This window comes from Manis pentadactyla, chromosome X (assembly GCF_030020395.1).
Source record: "Manis pentadactyla isolate mManPen7 chromosome X, mManPen7.hap1, whole genome shotgun sequence".
Lineage (NCBI taxonomy): Eukaryota > Metazoa > Chordata > Mammalia > Pholidota > Manidae > Manis > Manis pentadactyla.
Genome location: NC_080038.1, coordinates 35,896,988 through 35,920,327, shown reverse-complemented (window position 1 = coordinate 35,920,327; position 23,340 = coordinate 35,896,988). Strand labels below are relative to the sequence as shown.

General features: G+C 37.5%; 2 protein-coding genes across 16 annotated transcripts in view; one reads left to right on the top strand and one right to left on the bottom strand.

Moving 5' to 3' along the window:
- CASK (calcium/calmodulin dependent serine protein kinase) overlaps positions 1-23,340 on the top strand; it is a 405,697-nt gene that overhangs the window by 217,166 nt on the left and 165,191 nt on the right. The gene's annotated exons all lie outside the window — the stretch shown is intronic.
- On the bottom strand, positions 2-16,373 carry GPR82 (G protein-coupled receptor 82). Of its 2 annotated transcripts, XM_057495318.1 has the most exons (3): positions 12,168-16,373; positions 9,937-10,004; positions 2-9,800 (listed from the first exon to the last, which is right to left on the bottom strand). In XM_057495318.1, exon 3 carries the CDS (start codon positions 9,764-9,766, stop codon positions 8,759-8,761), a length of 1,008 nt encoding a protein of 335 aa, XP_057351301.1. In that variant the 5' UTR covers positions 9,767-9,800; positions 9,937-10,004; positions 12,168-16,373; the 3' UTR covers positions 2-8,758. The 2 variants fall into 2 exon arrangements, with proteins under 2 accessions (XP_057351301.1, XP_057351300.1); XM_057495317.1 differs by having other exon boundaries at positions 2-10,004.

The following is a 23,340-nucleotide window of genomic DNA, read 5'->3' as shown; positions in this document are numbered from 1 at the left end:
TTTTTATCACTAACTTTAATTTTTGTGAAGAGAAACTGACTTACAACGATAGTGATCAGAAACTTTTCTTTAATATTCTTATAGAGAGCATCTTAGAGTTAATTTTACTTACAAATAAGAATTAAAATAACTGCTTTGTATTTGGAGAGTCACAGTCTTAATTCTCAATAGGAACACCTTGTTATAATTTCAGTTTCCTTACTAAAATGTAAATGCATTCTAAAATTCTGTTATTCCTCTTTTGCCATTGTGTGTGTGTGTAAGAGAAATGAAAAATCCAACAAGTAGGAAGAGCTGAACAATATTTGTAATGAACTGGGGGGAAAATTAGAATTTGGCTTACATAGTAAAATTTTATTATACACTTATATTTTTGTAATGTTGCAATGTTAGAAGAGTCAGCATTTTATTTTCTTTGCAGGTAGCTTCACACATAGTCTGAAATCATAGTTATAAATGTCATACAGTTGGTACCTCTAGGACTGTAACTATATTACCATTATTCAGTCTTTCTGCCTGTTTGATCCCAGTATCGAGTTTACGAGAACTGTCAGTCCCTGACTCATAACACTGTGAGGCAGGACATGGAGGCATGCAAGAAAGGAGACCAGTGGGCTTTCCTCCTGATGCCCAGTCCTTTCCAAGGCCTCGAATCACTAAGAGCCCCGAGACCCCTCTGGCCCTGTTGCCCACTTGCATGCTCTGGTGTTTTGCCACTGGCCTCTCTCTAACCCACAGCATCCACAGACATGGTGCTCTCCTCCCTCAACACATATTATCAAAGGCCTGGCTTTTTCAATGTATTTTAATGGTTAAGAAAGTTAAGTAGAGTTCAGTTAAATTTTCTGTAACGTTTGGGAAATTTTAACTGAAAGTCTTGTGGTTAAAAGCTGAGGGAAATCATGAGTAATTCCAAAACAATCTAGTGGAACATTATAATAGCAAATGAAAACCACTGGAGAAATGTATAAAATACACATCAGTGTAAATTAGTTGTAAATATCTTATTCATTCTTTTCAAATGTGGTGATAGGAAAATGATAGTTATTATCAACACTCAACACTGAACAACCCGATGGATACATAGCACTTCTATAAAAAAATGTATTCTTCAGTTATACAAAGAGAATAAGAATTGTGGAAAGATAAAAGGGGGAAATTTGTCAATGATAGTAGCACTCTGTTATTCTTTTGCATCCAATTAATATAAGACTGCATTATACAGAGTAAAATATATCTCCTTGTATGTATTATAAAATACATGGTAAAATGACAGTTTGAAAGCTTAAAATGTCTTAGTTTAAAAAATCTTCATGTAATAGCATTGTATTAAAAATGCTTTTTTGCTCAAGAGGCAACTTTATTTTGAATTGTTCCTGAAAGGTAATTATTTCAACATCATGTAATAAATAATGATTGACAACATACTTTACCATAATACTTGGAATAATATGTCAACTTTTGATTAGCCATGATATGTGCTATAATGACAATCTAAAACCAAATAATACCCCAAAATAGTTACATTCAAATGCTGTGCTTCACCTTCTCATTTATTTTCTGATTGATTTATTCAACAAAGATTCAAGTGCCTACTTCATGCAGAATACTGTGCTTGGAGCCCTACAGGTATTATGGTCTCAGCAGGGAGATGAGGCAATAATCTATTACAGCCTGCTGCAGATCAGCACACACCAAAACTTAGTGACTTCAAACAACCAACACCATTTATTTGCTCACAATTCTGCAGTTTGGCAGAGCTTGATGGGGACAGCTTAATTCTGTTTCACAAGCTGTTGGCTGAGGCGGCATGGCTAGTGTCCATGAAGGCTTCAGTCACTCTTCTGGTATCTCAGCTGAAGTGACTAGAACAGCTGGGAGCTGGCTAGGCCCTCTTCATAGTCCCTCATTCAGGGTACCTCCCTCTCCACATGGCCCCCCTCTGCAGGAGGACAGTTTCTCAGGGCTCCAAACCAGCAAAAATGGAAGTTGCCAGGTCTCTCAAGCATAGGCCTAGAATTGGTACTGTGTCATGTCCCCAGCATTCTGTTAGTCAAAAGGTCACAAGACTAGGCTGGATTCAAGAGGAAGAGAAAGAGATTGCACCTTTTGGTTATAGATGCCACATATGAGTACAAGGAAAAGAGAACTTGTTTGTGGTCATCTTCACAGACAGACAAAACAAGTAATTATCATCCAAGGTAGAGAGTGAGAAATATCATTAAAAAACAGAGCCAGAGAAATTCATGGGGGAAGTCATGTTTGAACCTGATCTTGTATCATGGGCTAGTTACATGGAGACAAGAAGACAGTTCAAGCAAAAAAAAATTGTGTGTGCACAGGTTCAAAGTTAGCCTTGCACTGGATTTTATTAAATCAGTTTATTACCTCTAAAACACACGCCAAATAATTTTAAGGAAGCACCCAGAAACATGCTGAGGAAGGGGAGAGGAAAGTAACTCTCAAACTGCAAATTAATGAGAGGAAAGCACCAGAAAAGGCACACATTAATGTTGATATTCTGTATATTTCAGTACCTGAAATCTGTACATTTCAGATGGGTAAGTGGAATACTCACATTCACCTAATTGGTAATTTTTAATTTGAGTGTGTTTTTCTTAGGAAATTCATCCAAAAAAACATGTACTGAGTACCTATGGTGTGTCAGGTATTATTCTGGATACCGGAGCTACATCAATGAGCAAAGCAGACAAAATCACTCTCCCCATGGAGCTAACTTTCTAGTTCAGGGAGACAAATTACCAGTCAATGAGCATAAATAAGGGGCTGCTATTTTAAAAATAAGTTGATCAAAGCAGGCCACATTGAGAAGATGACATCTGAGCAAGGAGTCCAAGGAGGAGAGAGAGTGAGCTGATAACCGAAGGAAAAGTGTTTAGGGTAAAAGGAACAGCCAGTGCAAAGGGGCTAAGCAGGAGCATAAACTAGCCTGTTTGAGGAAGAGCACAGAGACCAGCCTTGCTGAGGGGCAATGAGCAATACGGAGAGTGGATAGTAGGTGAGATTAGAGAGGAAAGGAGGGGAGAGACTTTGACTTGTACTCTGAGAGAAATGAGGCTTCTCCAGAGTTTTGAGCAAAGACAGACTCTGCTCTGACTTGTGCACAGAAACAGGGCTACATTGTTTTGCTGAACATACACTGAATAGGGGCTCAAGGTAGAAGCGGTCAAACAGGAAATGGTCCTATGTGGCAGAACCAGATTGGTAACAGTAGAAGAGGGAAAAAAGTAGACTCCACATATATTTTGAGGGTTGTATCAACAGGATTTGCTAGTAGAACTTCGGGAATTTAGGTAACCCAAAGTAGTTTTATTCAGACCTTGTTATAGGGTTTTCTAAGGTAGTGGTTGTGAAAAAGTTTAATAACAATGCATTTCACATGGCTAGTAATTTAAAATTTCATTGACTATACTGTTAATGTTTTTGTTAATAAAGCAGCCTATTAGTTTTTCTTCACATTCAGATATATATGCAATGACTTATCTGTATGTAGATCTCATTTGTATGTAGATTTTGGTTTTTGTAGATAAAGTTTCTGTCAAAGTTTTCTGCTTTTATACTTAGTAAAGAAAAGAGAAGAGCATGCCAATGTTTCATTCCTTTTAGAGAAAGTTAGATTATTTAATCATCTGTTCCATCTAGGCAGGAATATTCTCATACCCTCTCCCTCCCTCCTCTCTCCCTGATATTCTTGGCATTAATCCAGAAGCATTACATTGCCCAAAGGTCCTAGCATTTTACTGATTAATAATACTTTTTTTCCGTGGTAGGCATTTTTTTTTGAAATCACCATAATTGAGTCTAAAAAGATTGGTTAAGGCGGAGAAAGACAAATACCAAATGACTTCACTCATTTGTGGAGCATAAAAACAAAGCAAAACTGAAGGAACAAAATAGCAGCAGACTCACAGACTCCAAAAAGGGACTGGTGGTTACCAAAGGGGAGGAGTTGGGGCGTGAGAAGGGGATTAAGGAGCACTGTAATTCACAATCACAATATAAGTAGGTCACAGGAAAGGCAGTACAGCACGGAGAAGACAAGTAATGACTCTGTAGCTTCTTATGCTGCTAGACAGTGACCACAGTAGAGGGGGAGAGGACTTGATAATGTGGGTGAATGTTGAAACCACAGTGTTGTTTATGTGAAAACATCATAAAATTGTATATCAATGATACTTTAATAAATAATAAATTAAAATTGAAAAAATAAAAATGATTGGTTGTATCGTTAGATTTGACTATATGGTGTCACTTGACCTGTAGTGAACCCTGCTTGCTTTGGAGAAGGAGGTTCACATGAAATTGCATAATCCTTTCAAATTCAGAGAGGTGTGTCTTCATAGTACAGGGCTTCCCAGCAGCTACAATAGTAACATTTTGGGCCAGGTACTGTGTTGTAGGAGGCTGTCCTGTGTATTGCTGCCTTTAACCTCTGCCCACTAGATGCCAGTAGCATTTCCTCCAAGTTGTGACAATTAGAAATGTCTCCAGATGTTGCCAAATGTCCCCAGGGGCACAAAAATCACACCTGGTTAAGACCCACTGTCAAAATATAATGTTATGTTTTTCATACTTCGCCTCTCTACAGGCATTAACTAAAGCATGCATGCAAATTTCTACTTTTTTCCTGTCATCTTCTTCCCTTTTATTTCTCTCTTTCTTGTGAAAGGATGTGAAAACTTTCATTATGTTTCAGTGCTTTTCTCTTTTCTTCCTCTCACCCCCAAATTAAAAGTACTTTAGTGAGAAATAGTACAGTTGTCAAGGTAGATGCAACTCCTGGCTCCTTGCCTGCCTTTGTTGGCTCTGTTAGGCACTGAGAGTTAGTGGAATTTACTTGTCTCTCCTGCTCCTGGAGGCAGCCTCACAATGCATCAGCTGGATGTGGAGACATAAGCAATCCTTAGACCTTCCTGTGGTTTTGAGTTACTGATGTACAATTTTAGTAACCAAAGTTGAAGTTAAGGAGCTTATCTGAATGCAAACTGCTATACACACAGCCACTTTCGATACTAAGTGGGGCCTGTGCCTGGGAAGTTTGGAGGCTCAGTTTTTCTTAGAACCATGCAAAACCCCAGTCTCATAGACACTCAGCCAGGAGCCTCCACTCAAGCGTTTCTGCGTGTGCTTCCTTGTAATGGTTTTCCTCGCAAACCCATGAACACGCCTGGCTGCTCTTTGGTCCCCTTCTGCTCTCGGTTCTCCTTTCACCTGCTTATAGGGCCAGACTTCACTGTAAACAGGTGTTGGTCACATCATACTAGTTACCGTGGCATTGTGAATTTCTTACAGTATTTCTTACTCTGTTGCTCTTGGTTGCTGACATTTCTTTTATATAGTTTACCACAACTCTCACAAGTCCCTCATGTTGTGTAAAGAAATTGAAATTCTCATTAAAATGAAACCATACTTATTTTATTCTTTATTATAAAAAAGCACACTGTTAATCTTCTGCATTACTTTTGTTAAGTTGATGAGAACATAATGTGCATGTTCAGCTTGAATGTGGAGTTCTAATAATTGTACTTAGAAAAATCTCATGAATTTCAAGGTCATCTTAAATTCATCTTGTATTTCTAACTGCTGTGCTTCTCTTCTCCCACCCCACACTTCCAAAAAAAAAAAAAGCCAACCTCTTGATTTAAAAAGAAAAAAAGGACTGTTTTGCTTATTAGGTGGAAGTCCTTTCAGTTCTCCTCTCCTTCTTAGCTCGGGGGAGCAAGTATGTGTGTTATAGCCAAAGTGTTTTTTTCCGTTGGGTGTAAAACCTTTTTTACTGTAGTAACTCTTCCCACTACTACCAACTCAATTTGAATTTGGGGGCAGTCAGAGGAAGGTTCATGGCATTAGGCTGCAGGATGGAAATGCCTAGCAGATAACCAGTGTCCCTCTGTGCTCCCTTTGTGGTTTGTCAAGCAAGATTTCCTTTCAACTTGTCTTCCCAAATTTGTTCATAACAACTCCCACCCTGCAGACTGCAAGCTCAAGATAGTCTGTGAAAGTCCTTATCAAGTCAGAATAGGATTCACATATTCCATTTCTACCCAGAGAGTAGGAACTCACTTCCAGGTTGAGTTGGTCTCCTAATTTTGCTTGTCTATTCTTAATGGTTTGTGTTCCTGATTAATAGTTTGAAAGCTGTCTTAATGAGAATGTCTATATGGAAAGGATAAAAGGGGAAATTAACATTTGTCATGCCTGTTTTCTATAGTTAAGATATAATCTTATTGGCCTATCTGTCAAAATTTGAGGTTTCTGAAATTGTGTTTCACTGTAATCCACAGACACATTAGAAACACTGTTTTTCTGAAAACCTATACTTTAAAGTTAGGGTAAATTTAGAAAGTAGTATTTCACATAAAATATTTAGCATGACATTAAATAGCCAGTTCTTCAATTACACAAAAAATTCAGCATCATTTACAGCTACCTGTTCAGAAAAGAATCTATGGTGTAAAGATAAACATGGTGATAACTAGTTCAGTAAAGAGAATTAAAAAGAGAATTTTCTATCAGAATGAGTAACTTAAAGAGAAATTACATACATCTTTTCCTGCCTTTTTTAAATGTAGGAAACTCTACTTTGGGAAAAACTTCTATTTAAAGTTTACATTGGTGATGTAAAGTTATTTTTAATGACTCTTTTAGTCATTTTACATATTTTTAAAACTCCTAAGTGCAGTGAGATTTAATATAGTATCACTTATGTTAAACAAATACTATTGATGATCATCTCATTTCCTCTTTAATGGGTTTTGGGTTTAAAACTTGCGTACAGATAAAAGTACTGGTTTAACTGTGGAGAAAGTGGAATGTGTCAGGAACTCTCCTGGTCGACTTGGAGATACTCTGATTCTCATGTCTATGAAATTACTAGATTGGGCACCTCTGTTTACAGCTAGCACTTAGGAAGTCACCTGGAGTTCCCAGGTCTGCCTTTGTCTCTGCAAATTAATCAGCCAGAAATCAGATTGCTACTATAAAAGATGTACACTGTAAATAGTTGAAGACAACATGTGTTCTTTTAGACTTTTCTCTAAACATATTCTTTTCTTAGTTAAGCATTGAAGTAAAAGGAGAAAAAAATATTTACTGTTTGTTTTCTGTTCTTTTCTTAATGAAAATTACACAGATGTGTTGGAAAAAACCTCTAGTGATTTTGAACACATGGCTCTAGAATCTGCAGTGAATTGTTTCTACATTTTTAATTCAGGAATAAAACATGCTATAAGATTAAAGGCTTGGAAGTGCTATGTGAACTTACTTTCAACTTCTTTTTGAGCACTGAAGAAATTGCCATGTAGAGAATAAATGAGTCTTTAAGCAGTCTAAGTAGCAGGTTACAGTTAATGTTTATTCAACTTCAGTTTTATTCAGCTGTTTTTGTTTGGTTCTCATCTGAGCAGAGGATGCATGTACTGTGGAAACAGAAGTAGAAAATAGACTATAGCTCCAAAGGTGCTTATGATCTTTTTGGGAAGATAAAAGACACATTAAAAATTTTTTAATTATAATGTATATAGTACAGAATATAGTCACCATCTTTTATCTTACAGGATTACATGGAAGAAAGAAATGACCATTAAGAAATGCTTATTTTTAGATTTACTTAGATATTGGAGAAAATTTGGGCAACTTACTTAACTATGCACTTCAGTTTTTTTGTTAGTAAATTGGCATACTTTAAGGTTGTGATGATTAAAGTAATACATGTAAAGCAAACAAGCAGAGTGCCTGTCACATAACAAATGCTTAGTAAATGCTAGCTACTCATAATAGTAACATCTTCTCATTTAATAATATTACCTATGAGTTACAGAGCATATTTCCATTCTACAAATGAAGAAATTAATATCCAAAGAGGGTAATTTGCCTTAGATTGCCCAGCTAAGTAAGAGGTAGAGTTAGGATTGAAACAGAGAACAGTCTCTCAACAAACAGTACTATTATACTTCCTTATCATTCATTCACTTATTTTACAAAACTTAATTGAACATATATACATGCCAGGTACTGTTTGTCATTAATAACAACATTATATTGAATACAGATGAAAATCTACAAAATGTGGTGAAGATCAGCATATAATGACTTCATATTAGCCTTTTATGTTGTTTACAAATCCTAGTCCAATTATTTAAGCTTAATTTTAAATAACATCTGCTTAATACATACTAGAATCCATGAATATTGCTTCTCCCAGTAACATGCACCAGATAAAACCAAATAAATAATGTGTTTATAAAACCCTGGATTTTTGTACTGTAGTCTTCATATATTTAGATAGGTGGAAATTTCTTACTCACTTTTTTCTTTCACTCATTTTTAAAGTTACCAACAAAATACTAGTCATAGATGGACCCTTGTATTCTAACTACTAGACAGCACAAAAGTCATAAACCATTTGCTTCTTTATCCTACAGTCATGAAATACTGTTTTCTGAACAGAAGCATCCATGGTTGAGTTTCAACAGAAAATGGTCTGTGGGTTTCATATGCAGTGGGATCCTTTCAATATGCTTGGTTTTTGCCTCTGAAAGTCTCTGCCATCTCAACTTTCCATATAAGTAGTACTGTAAAGTAAGTTTTGTGATTGTTTGTTTATTTACTTTTACAGATCAAAGAGATTTTCTCAGTGCCTGTTACCAGCTAAGCTATGACCTGTTAGTCATATAGTTTAGAGTCCCAACTGAGTCATAAGGACACTTTCTATTTGGTGGTGTTTTCTATTCAGATGTCAATGGGAGGGTTGTATGTGTGGTGAATGAGATTTTGTAAAGAGATTATATAGTGTCTTCTTGAACGTTTTATCTAAAAGAAGAAATATAATGGGATCTGTGCTACTTCTGGCTGATGCAAGACAAGTGAGGATGTTTTTTATTTCAATTAAGGAATTCAATTGCTGACAGTCCTCTCTTTGGTGTAGAACATAAAAAATGGGTTTAAAAATGCTATATGGAAGAAAGCAAACTATTAGTAGAATCTGAATGACTAACAGATGCCTTTTCACAGAACTGTAAGTCAAGTCTTTCTCCATAATGGATGTACAGGTCCTTATTTTTCTCAGATGGCTAACAAAAGAATAGTATGATGTTAGTACAACTAAAAATGAAAATCCAATAAAGGTGGTTCCGATGAGGCCTGCGATCTGAGAGATCATGCCTCCTAGTTCCATCTGCCGATTATAACACACGTTCTCTTCTCCTGTTGCCTCAACAACTGAGTAGTATACAATAACTGGAATAATTATGCCTAGTACAACTCCCCATATGTAAACACATAGTTTTCTAGCGAAGTTGGGCTGGCGAAACTTTTTCAGTAAATGGCCATAAAATATTTTCTCATAGCACGAAGTGGTCTCTTGTGTGGAATCCTTTTTCATTAAGGTAGCATAGCGGCTTATGGCAATCCAGCTTAAAATTAAGAGGCTGACAAACATACTTACATGCATGGATAGAGTTCCCAAAAAATTGACCACCCTGCATTGTGCAGAATGGTATTCCCATTGAAAACCTTTCAGGAAATAGATACCCATAAAAGGCATGGCACTGCACACAAGTAGGTTTGCAGTCACAAGATGTCCTAGGTAGATGTGCGTTGATGTTTTCTTACCGATTCTTGTTAGAAATACCCATTGAGAGAGAGTATTTCCAGAGAGACCAATGATACAAAGGAAGGCGTAAATGATTGGTAAAGCCATGGAAGAGATCCTGGATGGCTGAATACATGTTGAGTTGTTACTCATTTATATCAAGTTTTCTTGAATTTTGTCACAGAAGCTAGAACAGAATTGCAGATAACATTAAAATTGTAGATGGTATTTAAGTCAAATCGTTTTTTTAAAAGCACTGGATGAAATGAAACAGTAAACATATATGTATTAGGTGGAAAGGGAAAGTATAGATGCCTGCTCACCTTTTCTAATCAGGACTGTCCAGTTGAAATAAAGGCAAGAAGATGATTATTGTGGATAATGCCTTGGTCTAAAAACAAAATTTGATACAAATAGTTAAATGCCTGAGATTTATCATTTTATGCTAGAGGAATTTTTAGTTCTTATATTAGACTATAAAGCAATTATAAATTAATTATTAGAAAAGCAAATTTTTTTAATTTAAGGCACATACAAGCAATACATACTGGCCAAGGGAAAATGTTGCAGAAGTATTCTGTGGTCACATTAATTGAAGACTGATTTTTAGTAATCACCTTAATTTTACATAAATATTTTTCAAAATGGCATCCTTTCATGGCTAGGTTAAACACTTCTCTGTAATCTAATAATATTAGAAGAGTTTCTTTTCATATTTCAGAAGTAAACTTAATTCTACATACATAAATGCTCAGGCAAGATCCTGAATTGAGTAGAAGGAAGGTGTAATAACCAAGGAGAAACACCAAAATCCCAGGTTTTTTTTTTTTACCAGAGGGTGTCAGTAATTTCTTATTTCAAATGTTTAATGCTAAACTATCATATTTTAATAAGATGTTTACTTTAAAATTCTGTATCAAAGCTGGAGTTGCCAGGCTTGTTGGTTAGAGCGCCCTCATGTGTCTTTGTGTGTAATTTAGTATCTTGGTGTTCCAGAGAATGTTTTTTTAGAAGATACTTTAATCACAGCATAAATGTCTGTGTGACTTTTGCTTTTTCATGTCTTATTTTTAAATCTTTCTTGCTTCAGAAGGTACACATGGAGTGTTGTCACATACAAACTACTTTTCATTCTTATTTTTCTTGTTTCCTTATTTCTTTCAGGTGGGAATAACAAAAATCACTGGATTCTGGTCAAATAAGAATCATGAGCTCTGTTCAAAATGTGCTGCATTTCTGTGTTTTCAACCATAGCTTTCTAGGTACCACATGCTCCATTCTTTTATAATCTAGAAATAGGAATTCTCAATCTTTTTTTTAAACCACATTCTCTCTTTTGATAAACACAAAAAATTTTACCGTACACTGCCTTCTGAGATTCTTAAAGGCCCCCAGCCCCTCTGGGCTATTTTACTCTCTACCCCTCTTTGAAATCACAGTTACGTTTTCTCACATCTTGGATTACAAAAGTAGGGATTTTGTTTCCATATATGCTTATAATTTTGAAATAATTTTTTAAACCAAACAACCGCCATCCAAAGGCTTGAAAGCTTGAGGGTCCTGCAGTGCCTCTAGGGTTCAAATGCTGAGACCATTCATTGCTACCAGTGTCTTTATCGTTTTATTTATCATTTTATTTTTTTAGAAAGTAGCCCATATGCTTCAGGGTGAGTTTGTATCTGAATCCAGTGCAGCCTGGAGAACTGGAATCTGGCTGCAATTAGTGTATATCCATTTGTAAATATATAAAACCTAATCTGTAACTTGTCCGATTTAAAAATGAGCCAAATAAAGAGTGAAATAAGCCAGTTGATTTTTTTAGAAAAAATTTATCTGATCAAAGTGGATTTTTACTTAAGGAATGGAGCTTCCTTTTATGATGATATTAAAGAAAAACACTAGCCCCTGCCTTGTGTAGATAATGAATTATATACTAAAATCTGTAAAGGTAACAGCACTTCCATATTACTCACAGTATTCCTTTTCTTCTTTTTTAACTAGACCACCTCATACAGAATCTGCTATCTCATGTCACTCATTACCATTGCCTTGCTTTTCTATTTCACATCAGCAAATGCTTCGGAACAGAAGGGAGGTAAAAAGACTTTCACAGTGGCTAGCTTTATTGAACAGATGACACTTGAGCTTCCCAAACATCAAACTTGTATCTACTATTTACCCCTCCTTTAAAAATAAACTTTGATTACAAAACTACTAGCTAATTCTTTTCTAAAATTTGGAAAACACTGAGCAGCTTAAGAAGTCAAATAAAAATCACATGTTATAGGTGCAAAATTGATCTCCAGAAAGTGTCTAAAAGTCTGCATTCCCCCCAGCAGAAGTCTCTTCAGTCACTCATGCAAATATTGTCTCTCTGCTAATTTGACAAATGAAACAAGTTCTACAACTCTAACTTCAGTTACTAATGGTTACCTACATAATGAATATGCTGACTGCCTTTCTAAATGATCAGTTTTCAAACTTGAAACATTTTAGTCCTGTTAGAATTTTTATAGAGTTAACTTTCAAGCTAAAAGTAAGTTATCAGTCTCACCTGTACGAGAAGTTTATGCCAACCCCAGGCTTTGTTGTTCAAGGTAGTGGTGCTACTTTTCAGACTTAAAATTCTCCAATCATCACTCGTCCTTCAGCTCTAGTCAGTGTGAATAGATTCTTGTATGACACCTAGTACAGCGGGAAGAAAAGGAAATTAAATAGAGTATTGAAGAAATTCAAAAGTTATGGTAAATGTAACAACTACCTCCTCAAAAAAAAAACCCTCATTTCTCTATTTTTGTAGTGGGAGGAAGTTAGTGGACACTATTATACTGTACTTCCTTATGATTATTTCATGAACTGGTTACACCTCAGTTAGCTTTATTAGCATGCCTGGCTGAAGTTCAAAGATTTAAGCCCCACAGCTAGTTAGTTTTGTACAACACAGTGATAGAAGGAGCCACTCCATAATAACCCAATAAAATATTGGAACAAACTTGTCTCTAAAACTGTTTCCTGATGACCTCTTTGTAATTCATCTTTATCAAGAATAAAGGGAAACAAAACTCGGTGTTCTGCCTGTAGCAGCTTACCAGAATCGAATATCTCAGAGCTGGAGTGGAACTTCATGATCTTCCATGGGTGGAAACCTTTTGTTTTAAGGATAAAGAAGTGAGGCCCAGAGCAGCACACTGTAAGCACAGACAGGTACCCAGGGGTTTGGTTCCCAACTTAGTTACTAATGAACTAACCCATTCTACTTCAAATTACCCTGTGCTGCCTCCATTCAGATTCAAAGTAGTACATTGTTTGGAGCATTTCGTAATGGATTTGGGGAGTCCTGGAAAGTGCAGGAATCTGAAAGACCAAATATACCTCAGATAAAATGAATAGTTATATTATGATATGAGGAATTGTGAAACCAATTTTATGTATAGTATTATCTCATCAATCACTCCATGAATCTGTAACTAAATGAAAACTAAGTGTGTGCAGCGGGGGAGTCAGACTTGCATCATGCACTACTCTCCCTTGGGTAGTTAAACCAGTGGGAGTCTGAGAATGGGAACAGAAATCTCATTTCATCAAGCCTGAGCACTTTAGTTATCAGTAAATCTTCATTTAAAATTAATAGAAGTACTTTGCCATTTCTCAGAATCCCCAATGCTTATTTCATAAATTCTTCCTAATGTCTGCTAATATTACTCTCTAAAACAAAAGTGAGAATTACCTGAGTGTCTGGATTTCGTTCTGCCACTGTTTTCATCTGCAACATTTGCCACTTGTTCTTAATTAAGAACAGTGATTCCTCCTGGGTTACACGGCCACTCACTAAGTAATTCGACCTCTAGAATTCCTGTCATTTTTACTTCAACAGTTTTTCAAATTCCAGGAAGGAATTACTTAGAACAAAAAACTGTTTGAAGTAATTGAGAGAAGAAAGAAAAGAAATGGAATGCTGTTTATAAGTGATTGAAAGATAATTTTACTATGACCTGTTTGAGGCTTAAGCACCTTTGGTCCCAAAACTCAGTAAATTACCTCCATTGTCCCCAAAGTCAGTAAATGATACTATCAGTTCTTCAGTCATTCATGAGTCATCCTTGATCCCTCTCTCATCTTCACATCTCCCAGCCAATCAATTGCTGCTACTGCAGCTTCTACCACCACTACGGGTATTAGCCACGTTTAATGAAAGCTGCTGATGTGCCAGGCACCCTGCCCTGTGTTTGACATGCATGCCTTATGTAATCTTCTCGATCCCCTGGGAAATAAGTACTGTGAAATAAATATCTTCATTTTAAAGGTGAAGAAAACTGAGCCCCAGAAAGGTCACATAAGTTGTCCAAGGTCACGCAGCCATCTGTCCTCACAGCGTGGCAGCTGGCTCCCCCCAGAGCAAATGACTCAAGACCAGAGCTGCAATGCATTTTTTTTAATATAGCTTCTGAAGTCAACACTGTCACTTCTGCAGTATTCTGTTGGTCACACAGAGCCACCAGTGCCTCAGTGTGGGAGGGGTGAATAGAGGTGATGACTGTCAGAAGCCATCTTGGAAGCTGGCTACCACAGGTGTCAGTCAACCATTGAACCGAGGGAGAGTCAGAAGTACTGCTTCATGATTGTCAGACAACTGATCATTTATGAGGCAAGACTGCCTGCATAGGTGTTTAAGTTTTGCCATTTCTTCCTCTATTTTGATTTTTGGCACTCTTGTGTTTTTCTCAAATAAAGCAATTCATTTAACAACTTTTGGAGTTCCTACTCTGTTTCTAGTGGTGTGTGGAGGTCACAGAAGAAGCATATTCGCCACAAGCTAATTTAGGGCCTCTGGAAATTCAAGAATGATTGCACAAGCAAGCCAAGAATTCAGATTAATGGGTGATGTGTGGTACAGACTTTAAATGCTCTATGAATTTGAAAAGGGAGAAAACAGTGACTCAAAGTGGTTCTGCAAGGCCACAGGAACTGGAAGGAAAGAGAAGAGAATGCATGGCATGCAACAGTACTTTCAACTGCATTCAGACAGTTTCCTGTTCTCTGCTCTAAAGCAGCAGAATAGACTAAAAAAGAAATCAAGCCCATTTCTTTTCTATCTTTGAAAACTTCGGACTTTGTTAAGCTAATTTTTACCCCATAGATATCAGTATAAATTCTTTATAATGTAAGTGATTTTGACTTCCCTAACTGAAATAAAAGGAAATTTTATTTATATTTTTCTAAGATACTAGGAAATATTTCTTGCAATTCACTAAAAAGCATAAATGTCAGAGAATACAACATTATTAACAAAATGCAATTTCTCCTACTTGTCTGGCAGAAATTTCAAGAACTTCAGGTTCTCTGTAAAAGTGACCTCTTGGACTTTTCTCATTCAGGTTACCAGTAGTTTTCTTTGGTTCTCATTCATCTTTCCCATCCATCTCCTCTTTAAAGTTCTGCTTCTGTTGTCCAAGTCCAAATGCACTTGCCCAACAGTTCTTTATTACCTATGTCATCAGCCAAATACTGCTCTCGTAAGTGTTCTGCTCTGACCGTTATGAGGTGTTAAGAGTAGTTACCCGGCATATGCATCCTGCCTTGTGCTAGGTGTCCAGCTTTTGTGATATTTGTGTGTGTATCGACTGCATTTTTAAATCTGGCCCCAGAATTCATCTGGAGTGGTTCAGTAAGAATGGTTCAAAGGGCAGGCATGTGGTCGTTTATTTTGACAATCCATGGTGAGGTCTATACAGCAGGGGTGCGTGAGAGGTTTCCTGACTCACGTGGATTACAGGGGTTAGGGTTAGGGTCCCTTACCAATTTCTCTCAGAGCCAGAACCCAGAGGACACAGGACAGCTCAGCCATACCTGAATCTCTGTGTTTCAACTAGACAATTATTTTGGGCTATCCAAGCTAGTGTCTAAACTGGCTACTAAAAGTCGGCCTTTTAAGTATTCTCTCTGACCAGTCAGGAGCTCAGGGCACTTGGGAGGCTGTTGTGCAGAAAGAACAGCATGCCTTGTTCAGTCCACATTAGAGCATAACATTCAAAAGGTAATTACTTCTGCAAAAGGGGGACAGTGGAAGCCTTGATTCAATTCAGTGCACACCCAAGCCATTGGGTACCTTTAGGAGGAGCAAAGCACAGACCTATTATTCAAAACTGCGGTTTGTTCATGCCTCTGTGAGCCCCCTGCTCTCTTCAGGATGTGGTGTCTGGCCACAGGCCTGTCTAGTTGCACTGCTTTCGGGCCCTTGCTACCAGCAGCTGTAATCATGGCTGTCCTACCCTTAATCAGAGTGTGAAGAACCTCTTCTTGGTCCTAAGAACTGGTTTCTCAGCAAACCATGGAATATTCCCTCAAGAACTGTTCTAAAAACAGAAATTACAGCCCAAAGTTTGGAAATTTATAATAGCGCAGAGAAGTGGTTACCTTTTTAAGGAACATCTAATGACAAAACGTAAGTGGACTTCCTTATCAGAGCTTCACTATTCACCTTTGGCTTTTGTCTGTTCACATAGGCTTGAATATACTAAATAGACATTATCTTCTGACGTACACATGTCAGGAACACTGTAGCAGCCTTGGTAGCAGTCCTAAGAATTGGAATGAGGTGGCAGTTGGAAAGCACATAGGAAATTATCTGATTTAGGGAAGGGAAGAAACTTCAGCATTGGATCAAAAAATATTTTTGAGGACGGCCAAATTTTGAATTTCAACATCTTTGAGTCAGTCAAATTTGGTTCATGCTTCAGAACCTACCTTTTTTTTTTTTACAGGTTCTACCTTTTTTTTTTTTACAGGTTCTTTGAAAAGCCAAAAGTAGATGAAAATTCCTGAAAGTGAAGTATATGATGATAATCTTAAAAATAAGTTAGGCCATCATATTGCCACAGGTACAAAACACATGCATAGACCTATACCCTGGGAAACAGTGGCCTGGGTTGCAAGGAGATTTAGAGAATTAAGAAGCAATCAAATATTAGTGCCCAGATCTCTCACCACTGTCCCTTTCTTCCCAAGACCAAGGTTTCCTGGGCATTTTATTACCAATCACTTTTGACTTTCTACATAAAATTGTCTTAAGGCTAAGTCCCTTGCTCCTTGTCACCTCCTGTCCTTATTCAAGGGGAAATTAGAGAGATGTCAAGGGAAGATGAAGAAGAGTTGGGTGTCTGAGGTCTTACCTGCTGTGCCTGCTAATATCTGTATTCACTTTCTTTTATTAAAAGCCCCAAGTATTAAAATAACAAGCTTTCCTGAGAACCACTTCTAGAAAATTTTAAATAATAATAAATGACAGCCACTGAAGTCATTTTATATTTGTATTTATTCATTTAATTTTTAAAATATCTCTGGGATAGATACTATTACTATCATTTTCTAGATGAGGTGATTTAGGTCCATAGAGGATAAACAACTTGGTGATGGTTGTATAAGTGGTATACAAGGCCTATATTTGAACCCAGGTTGTGTGCTTTCACACCCCATATTCTTAGCTGCTACCAGAATCTGGCTTACTGTTTTGGATAAAGTGACCAAGAATCCCCACTGACCAAAAATGTATCTCACTTACATACCTGTTTCCAGTTTTCAATCTGGGAATTTATTAACTCCTACCAACTCTCCATTGTAAAGATACCTTTCCCTTTTGTAATTGACAATTAATCTGAGGGTCATATTTTGAGGCTCTTTTGATGTATTATTTCCCTTTCACCCAACTGATTTTAGCATTCATTGATGATCTTCGTCTAAAGCAGTTTTTATGTTGGTGGCTGCATCTCAGTAATCCTTTGATGAATGCAGACGTTTTTGACTGGAAGTAGCAATTTTAAGGTATCGCTCTAAACAAGTCTTGGTGTTTTAGTTATTTCTCAAATTGCACTATATGTGGCATACTTTCTAATATTGCCACGTTGTCTCTTCTTTCCTGTCCTACATCAAAAAATAGCCTAAAATGTATTGTTTTAATAAACCTACGAATAATCTATTAAAGCCAGGAAATTTAAGTTCTCTGGAGTTCCATATATCCAGAAATAATCTGGTAGGGAAAGTTGGAAAGAAGAAACCACAGTAAAATTTTAATGCAGAAAAAGTCTGTAAGAGATTCGTTTCTTTGTTGATGCTTTGGCCAGCAGAGGGCAACGTATTACCAACCCGAGTTAAACTCTTTTGCTATGAAAGGTCGAACTATAAGCGGCCCACATTGCACTATTTTCCAGCTAGAAACTTCAAACAAAAAAAGTTTGTCTTTTTAAGCTCTGACAAAACGATAAACTCCTTTATGTTAGTAGCTGAAAAGCACTTTAAACGTGATAGAATAAAACTAATTGTATGGAGAATGAATTTCTGTCCTTAAGATGAAGACCCGGTGCCACTCATCTGCCTTTAAGGGTGTGTTCTTGGGGGATTGCTTTGTTTTTGTCCTAGAGATCTTACCAGAGCTGCCTTTGTGGAACATTCCCAGATACAGTTATCCTAGTGGTAAAAAGAAATTCTGACATTTGAGTATATGAAAGTTTTTATCATCTCTTTCAGTTTTTCTTTAACTTTTTTTTTTAGTCAAGTAATTCATGGACATGGTTTTAAAAGCCAGATACTTTCAGACTTGTAATGAAAACAACATGTCATATCTACTAATAAATGTAATTTAAAGTATATTTCACCTCAAGAAGAGAGTCTAGGAGAAATCACCTTTATTGTCCACTGTAGTCATATCCTCCTGTCAGCCTAACAAACTGTGCGTATCCTTTCATCTCAAGAGACCCCCTAACCCATTGCCTCATTATTCAGCTATCTCCATCGGGGGAGCATACACTTCATTTATCTCTGAGAACACATGGTCTGTTACTAAATCTTCAGCAACCCGGCCACTTCCCACCCTGCAATGATTTGTTTGGAAAATAGATATATCTCTCTCTGTCATTCACACACACTCACACATACACACACACACACACACACACACACAGATTTCAAGTAAAATAATTCAAGGCATTGTCTCTTTTGTTAACAAAATTACTGTATTGATCATCATGTTTTTAGAAATTAATGATACACATCCTTTTCGTTTGTATTTTATATGCATCATGTATCTATTGCTGTGTACCAAAGCACCCCCTGGCTTGGTGGTTTATGACAACAACTATTTGTTCACTCAGTTCTGCAGTTTGTTCTGGGATCAGCTGGGCAGTTCTTCTGTCGGTCTCACCTGGTCGTTCGTGCAACTTCTTAGTCATCTGTCAGCTAGGTTGAAGCTGGTTGGTCCAAAATGGGCTCACTCCCATGTCTAGAGCCTCAGCAGGGATGGTGGTGCAGGCTGAGCATCTCTTTCCATGTGACCTTTCTCCCTGGGTTTATTTACAGCATGATGGTCTCAGATTTCCAGAACAAAACGAAGCTGCAAGGCCTCTTAAGGTTTTGCTCTGATATCATGCAAGGTCCACCACATTTTATTGGTCAAACCTGTCCACATTTAAGAGTTGGGCAAATACTCTAATTCTGGATTGGAGAAACTGCAGAGAATTTTGATCTACCATTTTTAAACTACCACATTTTTTAAATATGCCTGCAATTGTAATGTTTTCATATATTTTTATATTTTTCCCTCAAAGTGCAGTGTATTGGCTCTTTCCTTGGGGATTCATATGATATGTGTACCAGAGTCCATTGTTTCTTGAACAACATTCCAAAAAAGAAGCACTAAGTTTACAAAGGCATGCCCATCGTGTCCCACATCAGGGTTAGAGCTGTCATTTTGTTTTGATTATTTCTTGTGTTATGAGGTGCATTCTATTTCCTTTGTACTTTACATCCTCTGTAAATAGCCTCTCCCTTTCTTTTCTATTTCCAGCATATTAAACTAGATTTTTGGTAAAACTAGAAGAAAAGTCTGTGCGAATTCGATCCTCAGAGCTGGGTATATTCATTGACATCTCCAGTCCTAGAGCCTAAAAAGATGTAGAAAGATAAATAATCTAGCTTGCCTTTTGGCAGCTTTCCCACACCATGCTAGGCTGCCCTCACTAATCAAGATTTCCTTCTATACAGGATCACAAAAGCAAGCTTTCAGAGCCTGAGACCTGCATGTACTTACCTAGCTGACCCCTCTCACACACTAGTTGCCACATATATTTGAAACTCTGTAATCAGTCCCTACAAGAGCTGACCCTGTGTGTTCCAGTGTTTTTCAAGTCTCCCTGGCCACAAAGGGGAACTGAATATGAACACGCATGCAAACCTCATCAGTTCCCTCTGTAACCAGCTGAAAGTTGTTTTCAATAGAGGGGAAACAGTGTTTTTCTTCTGAGTACAAACTGAATTTCCATGCAGACATGAAATATTTCTGCTTCTGATAGAGCAGGGGACACCCAAGAGCAGAGGGTACTAAATTGTGAGAAGGCGATTTAAAGAGAAAGTAGGATATGGAGAGAAAACTGAATTGGGGAAGAGAAAGAAGTGCTGCTGAGTACAGGAAAGGAGAAACATGGGGCGGGGGCGGGGATCAGGTGGTATTGGGGTACTAGAAAGTCTTGGTGAGTAATAGAACATGAGAAGAGGGAGGAAACATCAAAAGGAAATGTCTACATCAGGAAAGGGCCTATAATACCATTGCCAGCAGTGTTAATAAAAGGCATTCAGATCTTTTGGTCCAAAAGTTTGCCACTGGATAAAATTTAAAAATATAGCACATGAGAGTGATTGCCATTCTCACCAGAGATCCATGCTGTTGAGCCAGGTTTATAGCAAAGGTGACTTATCCCCATTTCAGAATGTGTTGGGGCAACCCGTTCAGCCACTCTGATTACAGAAAAAAGGCAAGGATCAGCAAGAAAGCAAGGAAACCTAACAAATATCACAAAGCTCCCAGAACCCATCAACTTATTTTAGATATAATTTAAACAGTCTCTCTAGCAATAAATATTAATGAATGCCTACTGTGTGCTGAGCAAGGGACATTGGACAAATTTGCTAAAAAAGATTCAGGGAAATTGTTTGGGGACCATTGACCATATAGCAACCAGCCTCCTTACCCACCACCTGCACACATCTGAGTGGCTCTGAGGGCATTACTGTCATCAACTCAACTCGATGATGGCACATGATTGCAGGCGGCCCCTGGTTGCCACTCATTAAGCATTGAATATTCTGCAAAACCCCAAATTTCTACTAAAGGGACCTAAAGAACATCTAATCCAAACTTTATTAAACACTTGAAATGCTTTGCTATCCTCCCAGCCTGCTGAGAATCCATACTATATTGAAACTGTTCTATTGGCAAATAATTCACTGGCTTTCCATTTCATTTAAGATCTGTAATTATTAGAAAACACTGTTTTATAATCTGGTGAAACATGCTGCCTGCAACTCCTGTCTTTCACTGGTCTTCTTTCTCCCTGCCCTCAGAGGTATGTGTGCACACACACACATACATATTCTTGCTCTACTGTCTTTCCTTTAGTCTTCTGCTTTAAGGCTAAATAGTCCCACTCTTTCAACTGCCTTTCTCCTGGCATCTTGCAAGGTACCCTCACTCTCCTCTTCTCCTTGCTCGACTTCCAGAGTATGGGTCTGACCACCACAAAATAGAATGGGTCTGTTACTGCTCCTGCTCTGGACATTGCCCTTATAATGAAAGCTAAAGTTAAGTCACCCTTCATGAGCTTATTCCCCCCACCTCATTTACTCCAGGTCGGCTTCCACTGTATGTCTTCCTAATTATGGCATTTACCTTCAGCTTCTGGCCATTCCATTTTATATGGCTCCACTGCCTTTCCCTTGGCATTTGAGTATTTGGATAACACATATTGAATGTTTCCTACTGGCCAGATACCTTAATTACTCTCTGAGTCCTCATAACAACACTATGACTTAGGTACTCCTATTAGTCTTGCTTTCTCAGAAGAAGGAGAGCTTGTTCCAGGTTACATAGTATGTGGTGGAGCTGGAAATAGGACTCAAGCAGTCTGGCTGCAACAGCTGCCCTTTTAACCCGTCTGTCATGCTGCCTCTCCATCATGATTTACTAATGTTTAATGTCATAGGGCTAAAAAGACCTATTGGATCCAGCCCCACCATAGCTTCCATAGCTTACCAATGGGATGATAATTCTCCTGGTCCACCGGTAAGACTCTACCCCTGGACTGTGTTCAAATGGGCAATACCAGCATCTTCCCAGTTCGAGCTCTCCCCCTGCTCCTCCCCTTTCTTTTCTAATTTTTCCTCTAATCTTCCCTCACCCCTAGTGAATGGCTAATTCTTTCTTTAAAAATGTCAATACATTTGACAGGTCTAGGAGATGTTCTGTGCTCTAAAATCATTTGCATATCTGTACTCAGATGTTTGAATTTTGTAGGTTAACTCAAAACATTTCTATGTTCTCAGGGAATATCTCATTTGGATTCCTATATACTATTTATGACTGAAATGCCAAGCTGTCTAATTACAAGATAATTTCATCTGCAAATTCTTTAGCTTGGTCCTTGAGGGGTATATACAAAGGGCCAGGGCTTATCTAGATGACTGATTAGAAACTGTCTTACTTTGCTTCTGGTGTCTGGCAAAAGAAACTGTAAGGAAAGTAAAAGACAAGTCCCATGCTGGTAGAAGTTATTTGCAACCCATATAAACAATGAAAGATTAGTATCCAGAACATATAAAGAACTATTTAAACAATTTGAAAGAAGAGAATAAAAGATAAGCAACTCATTGAGGAAAAAAAAGGGAGAAGTGTAGATCTGACAGTCCATTCACCTAAGAAGAAATCTAAATGGGCAAAAACAGCATGAGATGATGCTCCATTTCACTTGTAATCAGGGAAGTGCAAATTCAAACCACAGGAAGATGCCATTTCACACCCACCAGATGGGCAAAAGTTAGTAAATCTGATAAAACCAAGTACTGGTAGAGATATGGGTAAACAGGAACTCATATCTTACTAGAGATGGAATAGGTGTATAAATTGGTCAGATCACTCTGGAGAGCAGTTTTGTCCAACTGAGATAAACTGAAGAAGTGCATACCCTTATAAGCAAACATTTCTACTTCAAGGTGTCAACCATGGAGAAATTCCACACATGTGCACAGAGTGTACAAGAGACTTAGCTTGAGCATAGTTTCTAATAGGGAAAAAGTGGAAACCACCTAAGGTCCCCTTGTTAGGGGAAATGGAGAACTGAACTGTTGTCTGTTTGCACAAGACAACTCTGTGCATTAAGGAAAAGGAGTTAATGAGACCTACATGTATCAACATAAACATAATTTGAGTGAAAAAAGTTACAAAAGGATGTAATAGATACTATTTATGTAAATTTTAAAAACAAAAACCAATGCATATGTTATGCATATGTACATTATAAAACTATAAAAATATACATCAGAGTGAAATACACTAGCTTCAGGAAGAGGCTACCTCAGGGTGAACATTAGTATATCTAACTTTTTGGATTATATGTGGGTACAAGGAAACAGTTCAGCAAATAGAGCCAAACATTAACATCTATTCAATTTTGGTGATGGGTGCTTAGCTGCCTGTTAGGTTGTGTTTTCCCTATATTATATGTTGGAATGTTTTATAACTAAAAAAATGATTATACGTGGAATTATCAAACCAGAGTAGTATAACTGTAAGAGTTAACTGTTGCTCCTGAAATAACTTGCATGGCTTACTAAAGCAAAAAGAGATTCTGTGCATCAACACCTGTTTCCAAACCATAATTAGAAACCTTTTCCAAAGCTCATTAAGA